We start from the raw sequence: 14,427 nt of genomic DNA, 5'->3' as shown, positions 1-14,427 counted from the left end.
CCATTTTGAGCAGCATGGAACTACAGTATTCTTGTTGACCACCAATAGTCCTCAGCCCATAGACTTGTTACCAATATTTCACACTTTGGCTCTGCCATGCATCCATGAGGCCTTCTTCAGGCAGCACTCTTTCTCAGAATTCTCCCAAATGCTCCCCCGCCCATGTACACAGTAAAGGGATGACTGACTGCAAAAAGGCCTAGTGCAAGAAGACTTTTTATGGCAATGTTATATAGATATCAGGGTCAGACAACCAGATATTCCCCTTATAAACATAAAGAACAACAGCTGTTGTTGTTGTGTGCCTGCAAGTTGTTTACAACTTATGGCAACCCTACCTAAGGCAAACCTATCAAGTGAGTTTCTACGGCTTGCTCAAGGTCACCTGGTGGGTTTTCATGGCTGAGCCCTAATAGACCCCTAATTTCCAGGGCCATAGTTGAATGTTCAAACCACTACACCATACTGATTTATAAATAACACAGTTACCTGGAATGAGTTACCTGCTTTTATTTCCTTAGCTTTTTTTAGTAATGCAAGTATAAGAAAACTATGTTTCAAAGTAACATTCTGCACTTTAGGAACTTGTCTAGTATTTCCATAGCTACCCTTCCTAGTCATAGTCTTCTCCTGATTTCTTGACTGCAATTTCCATTCTGGTCAACGATTGATCCATGATATGGGAAAACTATTAACTATTTCAATTTCTTCATCACCTATATTGAATTTGTGAATATCCTCCATGGTCACAGTTTTATTTTTCTTAAGGTGCAACATTAAATCTGCCTTTGCACTTCTTTGGCTTTTTTTTAGTAGTTGTTCCAAGTCTTTGTTATCTTCTGCTAATATTACGGTGTCATCTGCATATCTTAGATTCCTGATATTCCTTCCTCTTTCTCTGAATCAAAACCTGCTTTTTGTATGATATTTTCTTCATATAATTTCAACCCAGGATAATGCTGGTTGTACATGTGAGCAGCAGAGCAGGGTGTATGCATGTATTTGTTGGGTGTGTGTGTGTGTTATTAGCCACCAGGGTCTCACCATCATCTCATACATGCTTCCAGTGCAAGAAAATACTTGTCTGAATTCCCCCAGTGTTACTGCTGTGATTACTCTTTATTTTTACTTCAGGACCTGGATCATAAACATTTCTGATGTCCCACAGATCCAAGGCTACTTTTGCCATTATCTTAAAAAAAACAAACCCAGTAAGTAAGCTTCACAGTCGATGAATATGAAATGTACACCCCTTGGTTTCTCATCACTTCAGGATGGGGATTGAAATGCATCAACCAGCTGTCTGGAGAAGCATTGTGCAAAGTGATACACAACCTCTATCTAGGTTGTTTTGCTCTGTGCTGGCTCATCTATAGCTGCCAGTCATTGCTGGATGCTGCAGTCACCAGGAGGTGAACACAGACAAGTGTAAGCGTATCTGCTGATAAGCCACCTTCTTCAAATAAAGAGATGAAACAGCTCTGGGCTTTGGTTTCAGGGCATAAACACAGAGGCTATTTGAATTTAATCAGGCAAGGGCAGATACTTGCTAACATTTGAACTGCTAAGTTAAAAGTATCTGGCTTACAGGCATGGCCAGAATACTGCTTGGAGATAAACTCTTCTTCAGAGCTTGGAAAAGCGATATTTAAAAAATCAGAATCCCACAGCCAGCATGGCCACTCACAGTGCTGACTGAGGGATTCTGGAGATTGTAGTCCAGGATATAAATTTCCAAGTACTGCCTAAGTCTAGTTTTCCCCATCAGCTTCCAACCTGCACTACCTGTTTTATTTGTACAAACCACTGCAACAAGACACTAATAATTTCCACCAGGCTGTTCCTGGGAGTGGGGTACATGAAGCTGGTGATTGGGGCTGGTTTTCATTCTGTTGAGTAGAAGAAGCACAGTGAAGCCAATTTTGCTTGTACTGTGCACACATCCCACACACTTCCCCAAGTGTTTCCAAAAAAATGCAGTTTCCTCCATATGTTAGCTGCAGTTAAAATTCATGCAAACCTGTATGAACAGAAATGAATCAATATGTACACTACCAGCAATGATAGCAATCTCAGATGCCATTCACTTCCCTTTAGTGATTAGAGTTTACTCTTATCCAAAAGAAAGAAAGAAAGAAATCTAGCGATCAGAAAACAAGAAAGAAAAATTCATCCCTCCTTTAAATCATAAAAAACAAGTATATAATTCAGACATAAGGCATATAAAACATGAAAAGTATAGAAATGTGTGTAGAAAGGTAAATGAACCAAAATCATGAATCTGTGCTGAAATATACAATCAACAAACAATCCAAGTAAAGTGTCCAAATTTCCAAGGGGAAAGGGGGGGGGGGGACTCACAAACACACAACACCAATAGTTTTTCAAGAGAAAAGTCCAAATGTCTGAAATTTTGAAAGCAATTTAGGAATCTCTCATCATTTCATTTGTCATTGTTCTTATGTGCCTTCAAACTGACTCCCAACAACAGAAGCATCATTGCCTGAAATAGCATTCTAACACTTGGCTCAACAATCTGGGATGTCCATGTTAACTATAGAATTTGAGTATAAGCTGTTGCCCAGCTCTCACAAACACAGCCCATGAATGACTCAGGAAGGTGCAGTTTGGATAAGTACAAATGGCAAGCAGGAAATAGACAGGGTTCAATCTCAGACCAGAACTCCAGGAATCTGTAAAATTAGAGGTATGTCTTTCAAGACCATGGACTTTAATTGCACTGGCTCCATTCTGTGGAATCTTTGGATTTATAGTTTGGTGAGATATTCGCCTGATATGTCAAAGAACTTTGGTGCTTCATTAAACTGCAAATCTCAGGACTCTGTAGGATACAATCATGGCAGCTAAAGTGGTGTCAAATTGCTTTATTTCTGTAGTGTGGATACAACTGAAGAACTCAGAAGTAGCTCAGCATTTCTCCAGTCTCTAGATCGGATTGCCACCCCAAAGTTCTGCTTCCTTTCTAGGGAATGTAAAAGGGCAGCTGTCTGGTCATTCTGGAACTTGGCACTCCCTTACATCGCTGTTGTTTCTCACCAGTCCCATTTTTTTGCTTTGACAAATGGGTCTGTAACATTTAAGATGTTGAAGTGAAGATCACTGATGGTTCTGGGTCTGAGTCTGAACTTTAAATGGAGCTCTTCCAAGTCCTTTGTGCCTGGAGAACACCATGTTGAGGAGACATGCTATACATGGGTATAAGAACAGTTATGGTTCCTTGCTTTTAAAAAAAGGATAGCTCAAGCAAGGGTAGTGTAACTTCTTTACAGGCTAAAGTGGATAGCGCATGAAACCTACTTTGTCCCTTCAGTGCACAGAAATTTGCTGCCTCCTTGTGGCCAAAGCAAAGTAACTATTCCTTCAATGGACTGGACAAAGAAAGACTATACATAGGACAATCAAAATTTGAATACTTTTAGCTTCATTCGATAACTCTGTTGGCACAATTCCTTGGTGAGTGATAGATCAATATATTTATTTGTTACATTTATAAACTGCTTGATAGCTGTGGTTAGTGTACAGTTAAAATCTTAAAATCCCACAGGAAAAACCTTGAAGCCATTAGACCCATTCAGAAATGTCCTCCAGGATTATGGAAATACAGGGAGAATGGGATAAGAGTGCTTCTCTGCTCCCATCTCCATGGGGCACATTTAGCTCCATGGATGTTTGCAAAAGCAGTGTGCAGTGTATGGATGTAGAGGCCAGCCAGTGTGACATGCAGCATCAGCAGTTACAAGAGAAATGGTTTTCTTCTGCTGTCCAGGAGAAAAAGAGAATGCATGAAAAAGGCTTCTTTGTTCTGAAATAAAAGTCTGTCCTTCATGATGCCCTCCTGCATTTCTGCACTACACAGTTATGATAGTTTGATACCACTTTAACTGCCACAGCTGATCCAACAGAACCTGGGATTTGTCATTTGGGAAAATGTATATAAGATAGAACTTAATGGAAAAGGTTAAACTAAATCTTTCACTTTGACATCTTCTCTTTGATTCTATTCTATTCTATTTTTCAACTTGTAACACTCTCCTATCACACTTGCAGTTGAATGGTACCAACAAGTCAATGCTTTCTGCTGATTATATAAACTAGGTCAGGGTCAGTGTTTTCTGTCTTTATGGTGAGTCATGAGGAAATATGACTGGCTGCCAATTAGTTTCCGGGCCCAATACAAAGTGTTGGTTATTACCTTTAAAGCCCTACATGGCTTAGGCCCGAGTTACTTGAGGGAATGCCTCTCCCTACATAATCCGCCCTGCACCCCCAGAACAGCAGGTAAGCTCATACTTGAGACCCTAGGGTGAGACTAACTTCCACTCACCAGAGAACATTCTCGGCTACAGCCCCCACACTTTGGAATAATCTCCCAGAAGAGATACGCTGCATCCCTACATTGGAAACCTTTAAGAAGGCGTTAAAAACTTATCTCTTCCAATTAGCATACCCTCCCAACTCTTTATAAAGTCTACCCCTCTATAGAAATTAAGTAAGACCCCAATTAGGACTGGCACATTGTATGTTTTGTAGATATATATTATTTTTATAAACTGTTTTTAATAATTATTATAGATAATTGGATAATAATATTTTTAACTGTAGTTGTATACTGTTTTGTTGTTTTATATTCTGCTGTAATCCCACTTAGATCCTCTGGGAGAAGCGGGAAATATAAATAAACCACATTATTATTATTATTATTATTATTATTATTATTATTATTATTTGATTCATTTGTAAACATGACCACAAGAAGCATTCAGCCCATTGTCAGTCCCTGTTCACCCATTTATGTTGAATTACAGAATTTATTGCACCCTGTGACCTAAAAATTGTGTTGAGGAAACACTTTTTTCCATTTAACAAAACTCTTCCCCACCAGGTTGACTAGTGGTTGTTGTTATCTGCACAGACAACTGAAAGCCTTTGCACCTGTGTATACCAGTAACAACTGAGGAGGACTCCAAGTTTGAGTGAATTAAGAGGATTTTATTTAGAAAAATGCAGAGGGTGATCACACATGCACACAATCACAAGTGCGAGAGGAAATGTAGAGGACTTTTTAATATTTATTTATTTAGGTATTTATATCCCGCCCTTCAGCCCTAATGGCTCTCAGGGCGGCTTACAATATTATTTTTAATCAGACTTTGGGGAAGGAAGGAGCAATTAGTACACCCATTTGGTCTTGATTGTATTATTACCTGGATCATGAATATGCCTTAGGTCTTTTCTCCTGAGAGCCCCATCTACTGTTCCAAAAGGTTGTCGTGATCTCTTAAGAACATGCTGGCCCCAGATATAGTATATGAAAATATAGAGACCCCAATACAGCATGAGTTATGCAGGGTGTACTTATACTAGATACTTCCTTTATTGTTGTTGTTACATATGTCAAACTGACTCTGGGCGAATCTACACTGCAGAAATAATGCACATTGACACCACTTTAATTGCCATGGCTTCATGCTATGGAATTCAGGGATTTGAAGTATTGTGAAATATTTAGCCTACTCTGTCACAGAGCTCTAGTGCCACAACAAATTACAAATCCCAGGATTCCATAAGAGTCCATGGCAGTTAAAGTGGTTTCAAAACTTCATTATTTCTGCAGTAGAGATTCAGCCCTAATCATGATGAGAATATTATCTTAGGAAGATTTATTCAGAGGAGATTTGCTATTGCCTTCCTGTAAGGCTAAGAGAGTGGCTTACTCAAGGTCCCCAATGGTTTTCCATGACTTCAGCAGAGATTTGAACTCTGGTATCCTGGAGACATCATCCAACACTGAAACCGCACCAAGTCTAATGTGCTTTCCTAAGGGCAGAGTGTAGCTTGTGGCTACCCCTTGGAGTGTGACTTGTTGCTCTTTGGGTGAATCCCCCCAGTTTCCAGGTCATCAACAGTGAAAGCCATTTTATGTATGTATGTATGTATTGAGGGGCACAAAATAGCTGCTGGATAAGATGAAGAAAGAACATCTGCTGATCTGTTTTCTTCCTTATCTCTTCTTCTAGGTTTCTGATTGTTCTGGGGTGCTTGATTTTAGCTGTCCTGACCACATTCAAAGATTATGAAAAGGCATCAGAAAAGTGGCTGCTGCTTCTGGTAAGTACAGATGAATTAGATGGAGGAAGAGATGAAGGAAAGGAGGGAGAAATAGAAAAGGAGGAAGAGGATTCATGTCCCATTACAGCAAAACCACAGGAACCTGCCTACGAGTAACTTAACATAGACAATACACCAAGGAAGGGGATACCTCAACCTCTTGAGTCTGATCTGGCCCATCTAGGACTGCCCTAGGGAGTTTCTTCTCCTCCCCTGAGAACCCCCTTCCCTAAGTAATGCAGGAGTGCATGGAGAGTCACCCACATGCCACTGGTGAGAGGTGGGCATTGGGAACTTTGTTGTCTCTGATTAATGATGTGATTAATGGTGAGAGACAACAGCAGATATTCCCTGTGCCTTGTCCTGTCTTTAATTGAGATTTGAAAATAGCAAGAAGAGGAACAGTTTGCAAATGTTCAAGGAGGCAATTCCAGGGCTGTGTTTGAACTGCAGTTTGAAACCACTTTAACTACCATGGCTTAGTTCTGTGGAATCCTGGGATTTATAGTCTGTGGTGGCACCAGGGTTCTCTGACAGAGAAATCTAATTATTTCCCAAAACATCAAATCCCAGAATTCCATAGCCTTGGACCAGGGCAGTTAAAGTGGTGTCAAGCTGCATTAATTCTGCACTGCAAAAACAGCCTAGGAATATGGAGCAGTGATTGTAAAAGGATGAAGATGAACCAAGGAATAAGACAGCCTTAGTTGAGTGATAAGCCTAGAGATCATAAAAAGTAGATCCAGAGCAGGCTGGTAAAAAGACAAGAAAGCTTATTGGAGGCTTTAATATGGGGAGTGCCTGGAGACTGAACTTGACTTTTAGAGTGTTGCTCTCAGCAAATGTTCTTCTTCCAAGAAATTCTTCCAGAACATAGAATTGTCACCACCTCTTAATAAAGGTTTTCCTGCTTTTGTGATTTCCCCCTTGTTTTCTGTGTAGGAAACCTTTGCCATTTTCATCTTTGGAGCAGAGTTTGCCTTACGGATCTGGGCTGCTGGCTGCTGTTGCCGATATAAAGGCTGGAGAGGGAGGCTGAAGTTTGCCAGGAAACCACTGTGTATGTTGGGTAAGAAGAACCCCTTCCGTTGCACATTCCCCAAACACTGAGGCTGCATCTATGCAACAGAATTCATGTAGTTTGGCACCGCTTTAACTTCCATGGCTCAATGCTTATGGAATGCTGGGATTTGTATTTTATTGTGGTGCCCGAGTTCTGTGAGAGAAAAAGCTAAATATCAACAAAACTACAAATCTCAGAATTCCATAGCATTGAGCCATGGCAGTTAAAGCAGTGTCAAACTGCCTTAATTCTGCAGTGTAGATGAAGCCACAGATCCTCAACAGCCTTTGGCTTCCTGTAGTACTAGAGCTTGGAATAGTTAATTTTTATTTTTAGATTTCCCCCTTCTGAGACACCTAGTCAGCTGGCTGGCGACATGGGATTTGTAGTCTAATTATACATTAGAGGATTTGGGGAGTTCCAGTTTAATTGTAACCATTACCGTTCTGGCTGGAGGATACTAGGAGTATTTTTTCCCCTCATGTCTGCTTGATGCCTGCAAAGATTCTCTGACCCTTTTCATGATCAAACCTTTCTTGCCTCTCTTTCACACATACAAAATATAAAGCTGCATCTTCTTTTCCTAGTCCTGTATGTCTTGAGGAGGGTATGTTATTATGTGATGAAGGGTATACCAAGCTGTTTGATACAAAAAGACAGAGTATGTATAGTTCTTTTTTCCTCTTTCTTTTTTTAAAAAAGAACCTTAATGGGTTTTGTAATGGCTAACAGACACAGCAGCTGTTGAATTAATGTATCACATAGAAGGAGAAAGAAAGCATTTAAAGAGAGAGAAGAGAAGTAACAATGTTAAGTACAATAACAGGAACATCAAGAGCTGAACAAGAATGGGACTGTTTGCAATGTGCAATTCTTGTGTGTGATTTAAGGTGATTTCCCTTTTTAGAGATAAATTTGGTAGAATCAATTAACTTTAGATTTTCTTTGGGAAAATTAATCCTCCCCTTTCTGTGAAATGGCTTCTTGGTTGGGGCAGAAAAATGATATGTTCAAAAGTATGTGTTCCTGGGTTTTGACCATGTATTTGTCTTAAAGCCCCACTTGTTTCCATTCCCAAGAAATGCACATGGACAAATAATCCAAAGTGTGGACACATTTTGTTATGGGGTTCATGACACATCTTTAAAAATAGAAATGGGCAAATAGGATGTGGAAGGGGCAAGGAAGCAAGTGGTTCTCATTGCCTTATCCAAGAATTCTCACATGCAAAAATAAATAATTTCAGACATTTTCTTCTTGTTGAACATGGGGATTTTTTTTTCCTGATCAAAACTTGGGGGTTTGTAAACAAAACCTTGGCTTTGCCACAAGATAAATGTTCTTCAAAAGCCCTGACATGAGACAAATCTTGCGTGGTTATTCACTTTTTTAGCCCCAAGTCTTGTACTTATTCAAGGATGTGAGAATGTGCAAATCATCTTTACATTTTGGGTTCTTGGAAACTTCCTAGAAGATCCTCAGAGATGTAGCCAATGAGGGAACTACCCCCAAATAAGAATTCTGACCTCCCTATGAATTTTCCTTCAGTCCCCAAATTTCTACTATTTCAGTAACTTAATCTTCATGTGAACATTTAAAAATACATTAGGCTTCCAACAAAAAGGGATAGGCCAAGTTACCCAGGGAATGTGAACACAGCAAATGATCTAGTGGAGGAAGCATGATCTTCCTGTAGAACATGGAGTGAGCTTACTTTTCTACTGCTCAATAGATGAGAACACACACCAATGAATTAAAATGACAAGAAAAAAGGTTCCACCTAAACATTAGAAACAACATTTATTTTAATGTAGGAGTTGTTCAATAGTGAAATAGATTGCCTTGTAGAATGGTGGACTCTCCATCTTTGGAGGACTTTAAACAGAGTTTGAATGGTCATCTTCCAGGAGTATTTTAATTGTGTATTCCTGTATCAAAGTAGATAAATGATTCCCAACCTTTGTTCCTCCCAATGTTTTGGACTTCAACTTCCATAATTCCTTACTGGGACTTCTGGGAACCGAAGTCCAAAACAAATGGAGGATCAAAGGTTGGGAACCACTGGACTAGGTGACCCTTGTGATACCTTCCAGTTCTAAGATTTGATGATTTTATTATTCTAATTGGGGGGGTGCTCTAGAAGTCTGAATTTTAACCCTTCATGGTCTGGAGTGGCCGACAGAGTGGAGTTTCCAGTTTTAGAAAACACGAGTCAATGCCAATGGTCCACCTCTTTTGTCAAGACTTCTTCTTTGGGTTTTTTAATCCACAGATATTTTCGTCTTGATTGCCTCTGTGCCTGTGGTGGCTGTCGGAAACCAAGGCAATGTTTTGGCTACTTCACTGAGAAGCCTCCGTTTCCTTCAGATCTTGCGGATGCTGCGGATGGACAGGAGAGGAGGCACTTGGAAACTTCTGGGATCGGCCATTTGTGCTCACAGCAAAGTAAGCAGGACCTAAAGGGTTAAGGGGGGGGGGAGAATGGCATGCAGAGCAACACAGTGGGAGGGGGTGTCTACAGAAGTATCATTGCTGGGCTTTGATTCAGATATGGGGAAATGAAGCCAGATTGAATGGACCAGTGGTCTGGGATTCTAAGGCATCCAGTAGGAATTTTATAGCTGTAAGCTAAAAACTAGAGCCAGTGTGATGCAGTGGTTGAGGTGTTAGACCACGATTCTGGAAACCAGGGTTCAGTTCCCAGCTCGGCCATGAAAACCCACTCAGTGACCTTTGGGAAGTCACACTCTCTGAGCCTTGGGGGAAGGCAATGGCAAACCTCATCTGAACAAATCTTGCCAAGAAAACCCCATGATAGGTTTGCCGTAGGGTTGCCATAAGTGCCATAATTGACTTGAACACACAACAACAAGGCTAAAAACAATAGCATCGTGTGGTTTGAGTGTTGGAATAGGTTCCTAGTGTAGCACAGTGGTTTGAGCACTGGACTTCAGCTCTGTAGACCAGGGTTCAAATCCCCATTTGGCCATAGAAACCCACTAGACAACCTTGTGCAAGTCACATTCTCACCGCCTCAAAGGAAGTCAATGGCAAAACCCCTGAAAAATTCAGTGAAAAAAACTCTGTGAAAGGTTCATCTTAGGGTCAGCAAGAGATGACTTGGAGACACACAACAAGAACAGCAAAGCTGAAAACTGATCAGGTTGGGACGTGTCTTTTATTTGCACCAGTGTGTTTCACTCCTAGGAACTCATCACTGCCTGGTACATTGGCTTCCTGACGCTTATTCTCTCCTCCTTCCTGGTTTACCTGGTGGAAAAAGATGTAGCTGAAACAAATGAACAGGGACAAGAGACAAGAGATTTTGAAACCTATGCTGACGCACTGTGGTGGGGACTGGTCAGTATCCAGAGTCATGGGCTTTAGTGGTTCTACTGAGTCTATTGGAATCTTTCAAGCTTTGGGGATGATTGCTTTCTAATTTTAATCGTAGCTTTTATTTTTCCTGGGTTGCTTTGTGGATTGAAGTGGATTGAACAAAAAGAGGGAAGAAAGACCAAAAAGTGGAGAGGAAGGTTGTGGCATATATGAAGTGAATATATTATTATGCAAGCACTAGTACTAAGTGGATGGTGTTCAAAAGGGTATGTTCAGGACTTGGAAGTTCAGGGCTTGGAAAAGTTCCTTTTTTGGACTATAGCACCCAGAATCCTCCAGCAAGCATGACTAATTTGGGGAGTTGTGGTCCGAAACACTAATTTTTCTAAACTGTGAATAAATTGAGATTTAAAGTGGGAAAAATGGAATGGGAATAGAATCATGGAGATGACTGAGTCCAGGAAATCATCCTTCTTGCCCATTTGCTTTGTCTTTCTTACAGACTGTCCCAACCATTCTCCCCACAGATTACACTAGCAACCATTGGCTATGGTGACAAGACGCCCAAAACGTGGGAGGGACGCCTGATAGCAGCAACTTTTTCCCTCGTTGGAGTTTCATTTTTTGCCCTTCCAGCTGTAAGTTCTGAGAGATAACATGGTCAAGTGACTGGAATTAGTCATGCTTAGTTGCCCCTCAGTTTATCCTGAAATAATGTCTCAGTTTCTAAATGTTTCTGTCAAACATCTCAGAAAAATTCACAGAGCCCAGGCCTTCTTCCAAAGGCTAGAGGACTCTGGTACACTTCCTTGACAGCAAGTAGCTGCCAAGCCTCTTTTTGAAGGTCTCCAGGGAAGGAGAACCCATCACATTTCTTGAGGCTTGTCTACATGGGCCAAATGAAGTGGTCCCCTCCGACTCATTTCAATCTGTTTTACAACACAGCTAAATCCTTGATTTGAGTGTGGACGGGCTTCATGACATAAGATCAATTCTGTACTGAATCCAACGTGTCCCTCCAGTAAACAATTTTTAGTTTCAAATTGTGCAAGGAACACCTGGAGCACTCCATAATCATCTTGGGTGGCTGTCTACACACTTTCTGACTTTACCACCCACTCACCCATCCTCTGCTGGCACAAGTGACTCCCTGTGCAGTCACAACAAGGCACACAGGCACCTTGTTGTGACCTCATAGCAGCGGTGTTGGGAAACACAACAAGGACGCTTGTGTAGAGAGCTATCCGACATTGCTAAAGGATATGGAGGTAATGGGGTATCTGGGACAGGTCCAAGGCCAGAATATTCTGGGAGCAGCCCAGAGTATTCTGGTCAGTATAAACCAGTTCTTCCCAATTTTTTCTGTGCTCCACACCCCTAGGAAATATTTGATTAATGTTTGCACCTCCTGCAAAAGTAATATCACATTTGAAGATCAAGAAGTCTACCGTATATACTCGACTATAAGTCAACCTCATGTATAAACTGAGGGCTGGTTGTGGGGCCAACATTATGGATTGTGCCATGACCTGTGGATAAAACTTGAAGGGTCCTTCAGTGTGTGTATGTGTATGTACAGCAAGAGGGACTCTAATTGAGGCTTTTTGCTTCAGCATTTCAACTTTGGTTCAGCCTTCACCCTCCAGACAATGGCCGTTGGTGGACAGGGGAGGGACTGTTTGCTGTTAAACAATCAGTCACCCAGGTCTCTTTCTGCTAGGCTTAAGAGAAAATGAAACTCTCTTCCCACCATGTGGGGAAATGTGAAAGAGCTGCTATTAGCTGAGTAAATAAGTCGACCTGGGATTTTGCGGTCAATTTTGGGGCATACATTTTTGGATTTATGGATAAGTATATACAGCAATTCTAAATTTTCAACCACAAATTGAACTGCATAAAATACTGTGGGTGAACAAGTTGCACTTAAAAAATAAGCTTTTAATTGAGCACATAAGAAGTAAATCCAGTTTGAGCAATTTGATTTTAATTGATACAGAAAAAAATTATAAACAGCAAAATCAGTCCCAATTGTGAACATAAAATTCAATGACTTCTTTGCTCCTGCTTCTCCTTAATGATTTTGTCAAAACGTGGAACTTTCTTGATGACTGTGGTTTGCAGGTTTGCCTATGGATGGCTGCATAATAGTAGTAGTAATAATAATAATAATAACAATGCAAGATGACTCATGACTCTTCACTCAAGGACACAATCCACTCTTTGTCTCAGCCCCCCCCCCCCCCGCTTGGAGTTATGGGCACCCCAGCTTGGAAACTCCTGGTGTATAAATGATGTAGACCAGGGGTAGGCAACCTTTTTGAGCCGGGGGCCGGGTTGCTGTCCCTCAGACAACTTGGGGGGCCAAAGCCAGGGGGTGGAGCTTCCACCCTCCAGGGGCGGGGCTGCATGCCCAGGGCGGAGCTTCCACCCTCTGGGGGTGGAGCCACACACCGGGGACGGAGCTTCCACCAAAGCCCCGCGGGGAGGAGGAGGTGTGTGCCCGCCCTCTCCTCCTCTGTCCCTTTCTGGCCAAACACCCCAACCTGCATTCCAAAACACACACAACAGCACATTTGTGCATTTCACATGGCTTTACTTAACATGGCCTCTTGCATATTTCAGAGGCTTATTCCATAACCAAACACCTTGGGTTTAACACTTAGCATGGTTTAACATGGCTATGCATATTGAACATGTCAAGGTGGTTTCACCGTTCTTGCACCAAGTGTACTTCTCAGAAGTGTGTACTACTTGGTCAAGGGACTTTGGTTTTTCTTCACTGCGCATGAGTTTGTAAAAATCACAGCAATTTACATTGGCCATGCCTCAGAGGCTTGCTGATATCAATATCACCATTAAAGAACCAAAAACACACAGAAAAGGCACTTTGGAAAGTCACACTCTCTTGGCTTCAGAAACAGTGCGTGCATGCCTCTGAAGCTGACTCATATCATCATCATCATCATCATCATCACACTAGCATTGTCAAAGCAAGGGAGACTTGTTAGCATTAAAAGCACCCAAAACATGCTTTGGAAGGTGACACTCTCTCGGCATCAGAAACAGTGCCTGCATGCCTCTGAAGCTGACTCATATCATCATCATCATCATCATCACCATCATCACCACCACCACCACCACCACACTATCATTGTAAAAGCAAGGGAGACTTGTTAACATTAAAAGCACCCAAAACACTTTGGAAAGTGACACTCTCTCGGCTTCTGAAACAGTGCCTGCATGCCTCTCAAGCTGAGTCATATCATCATCATCATCATCATCATCATCATCATCATCACACTATCATTGTCAAAGCAAGGGAGACTTGTTGGCATTAAAAGCACCCAAAACACACTTTGGAAGGTGACACTCTCTCGGCTTCTGAAACAGTGACTGCATGCCTCTCAAGCTGAGTCATATCATCATCATCATCATCATCATCATCATCATCATCACCACCACTATCATTGTTAAATGATCTATTTGGAATAGCGGTTTATAAATAAAATGTATTATTATTATTATTATTATTATTATTATTAAAGCAGAATACTGGAAAAAATGCACTTTAAAAACACAATTAATTTAAATAAATACTGGAAAAAATGCAGTTTAAAAACACTTAAAATAAATACTGGAAAAAATGAAGTTTAAAAACACATTTAATTAAAATAAATACTGGAAAAATGCAGTTTAAAAACACACTTAATTAAAATAAATACTGGAAAAAATGCAGTTTAAAAACACAATTAAAATAAATACTGGAAAAAATGCAGTTTAAAAACACACTTAACCAAAATAAATACTGTAAATGGGCACCCACCTCCTCCTCTTCATCCTCCTCCTCCTTGGCGCCAAAAAAGGGCAAAAGAAATGGCCGTTTCCTTTGCCCTCTG

The 14,427-nt window shown here is 40.9% G+C and overlaps 1 protein-coding gene across 2 annotated transcripts in view; it reads left to right on the top strand.

Moving 5' to 3' along the window:
- KCNQ3 (potassium voltage-gated channel subfamily Q member 3) overlaps window positions 1–14,427 on the top strand; it is a 188,625-nt gene that overhangs the window by 141,903 nt on the left and 32,295 nt on the right. For both annotated transcript variants that reach the window (XM_089517979.1, XM_089517978.1), the window contains exons 2-6: window positions 6,039–6,129; window positions 7,072–7,198; window positions 9,465–9,637; window positions 10,400–10,552; window positions 11,059–11,169. In XM_089517979.1, the coding sequence (XP_089374105.1) occupies window positions 6,039–6,129; window positions 7,072–7,198; window positions 9,465–9,637; window positions 10,400–10,552; window positions 11,059–11,169 (655 nt within the window). The remainder of the gene's footprint in view (window positions 1–6,038; window positions 6,130–7,071; window positions 7,199–9,464; window positions 9,638–10,399; window positions 10,553–11,058; window positions 11,170–14,427) is intronic.

This window comes from Sceloporus occidentalis, unplaced genomic scaffold (genome assembly GCF_023333645.1).
Source record: "Sceloporus occidentalis isolate IW3139 unplaced genomic scaffold, rSceOcc1.0.p SCAF_3, whole genome shotgun sequence".
Lineage (NCBI taxonomy): Eukaryota > Metazoa > Chordata > Lepidosauria > Squamata > Phrynosomatidae > Sceloporus > Sceloporus occidentalis.
Note: the sequence above shows the minus strand (reverse complement) of the source record. Positions and strands in the feature narration are given on the sequence as shown.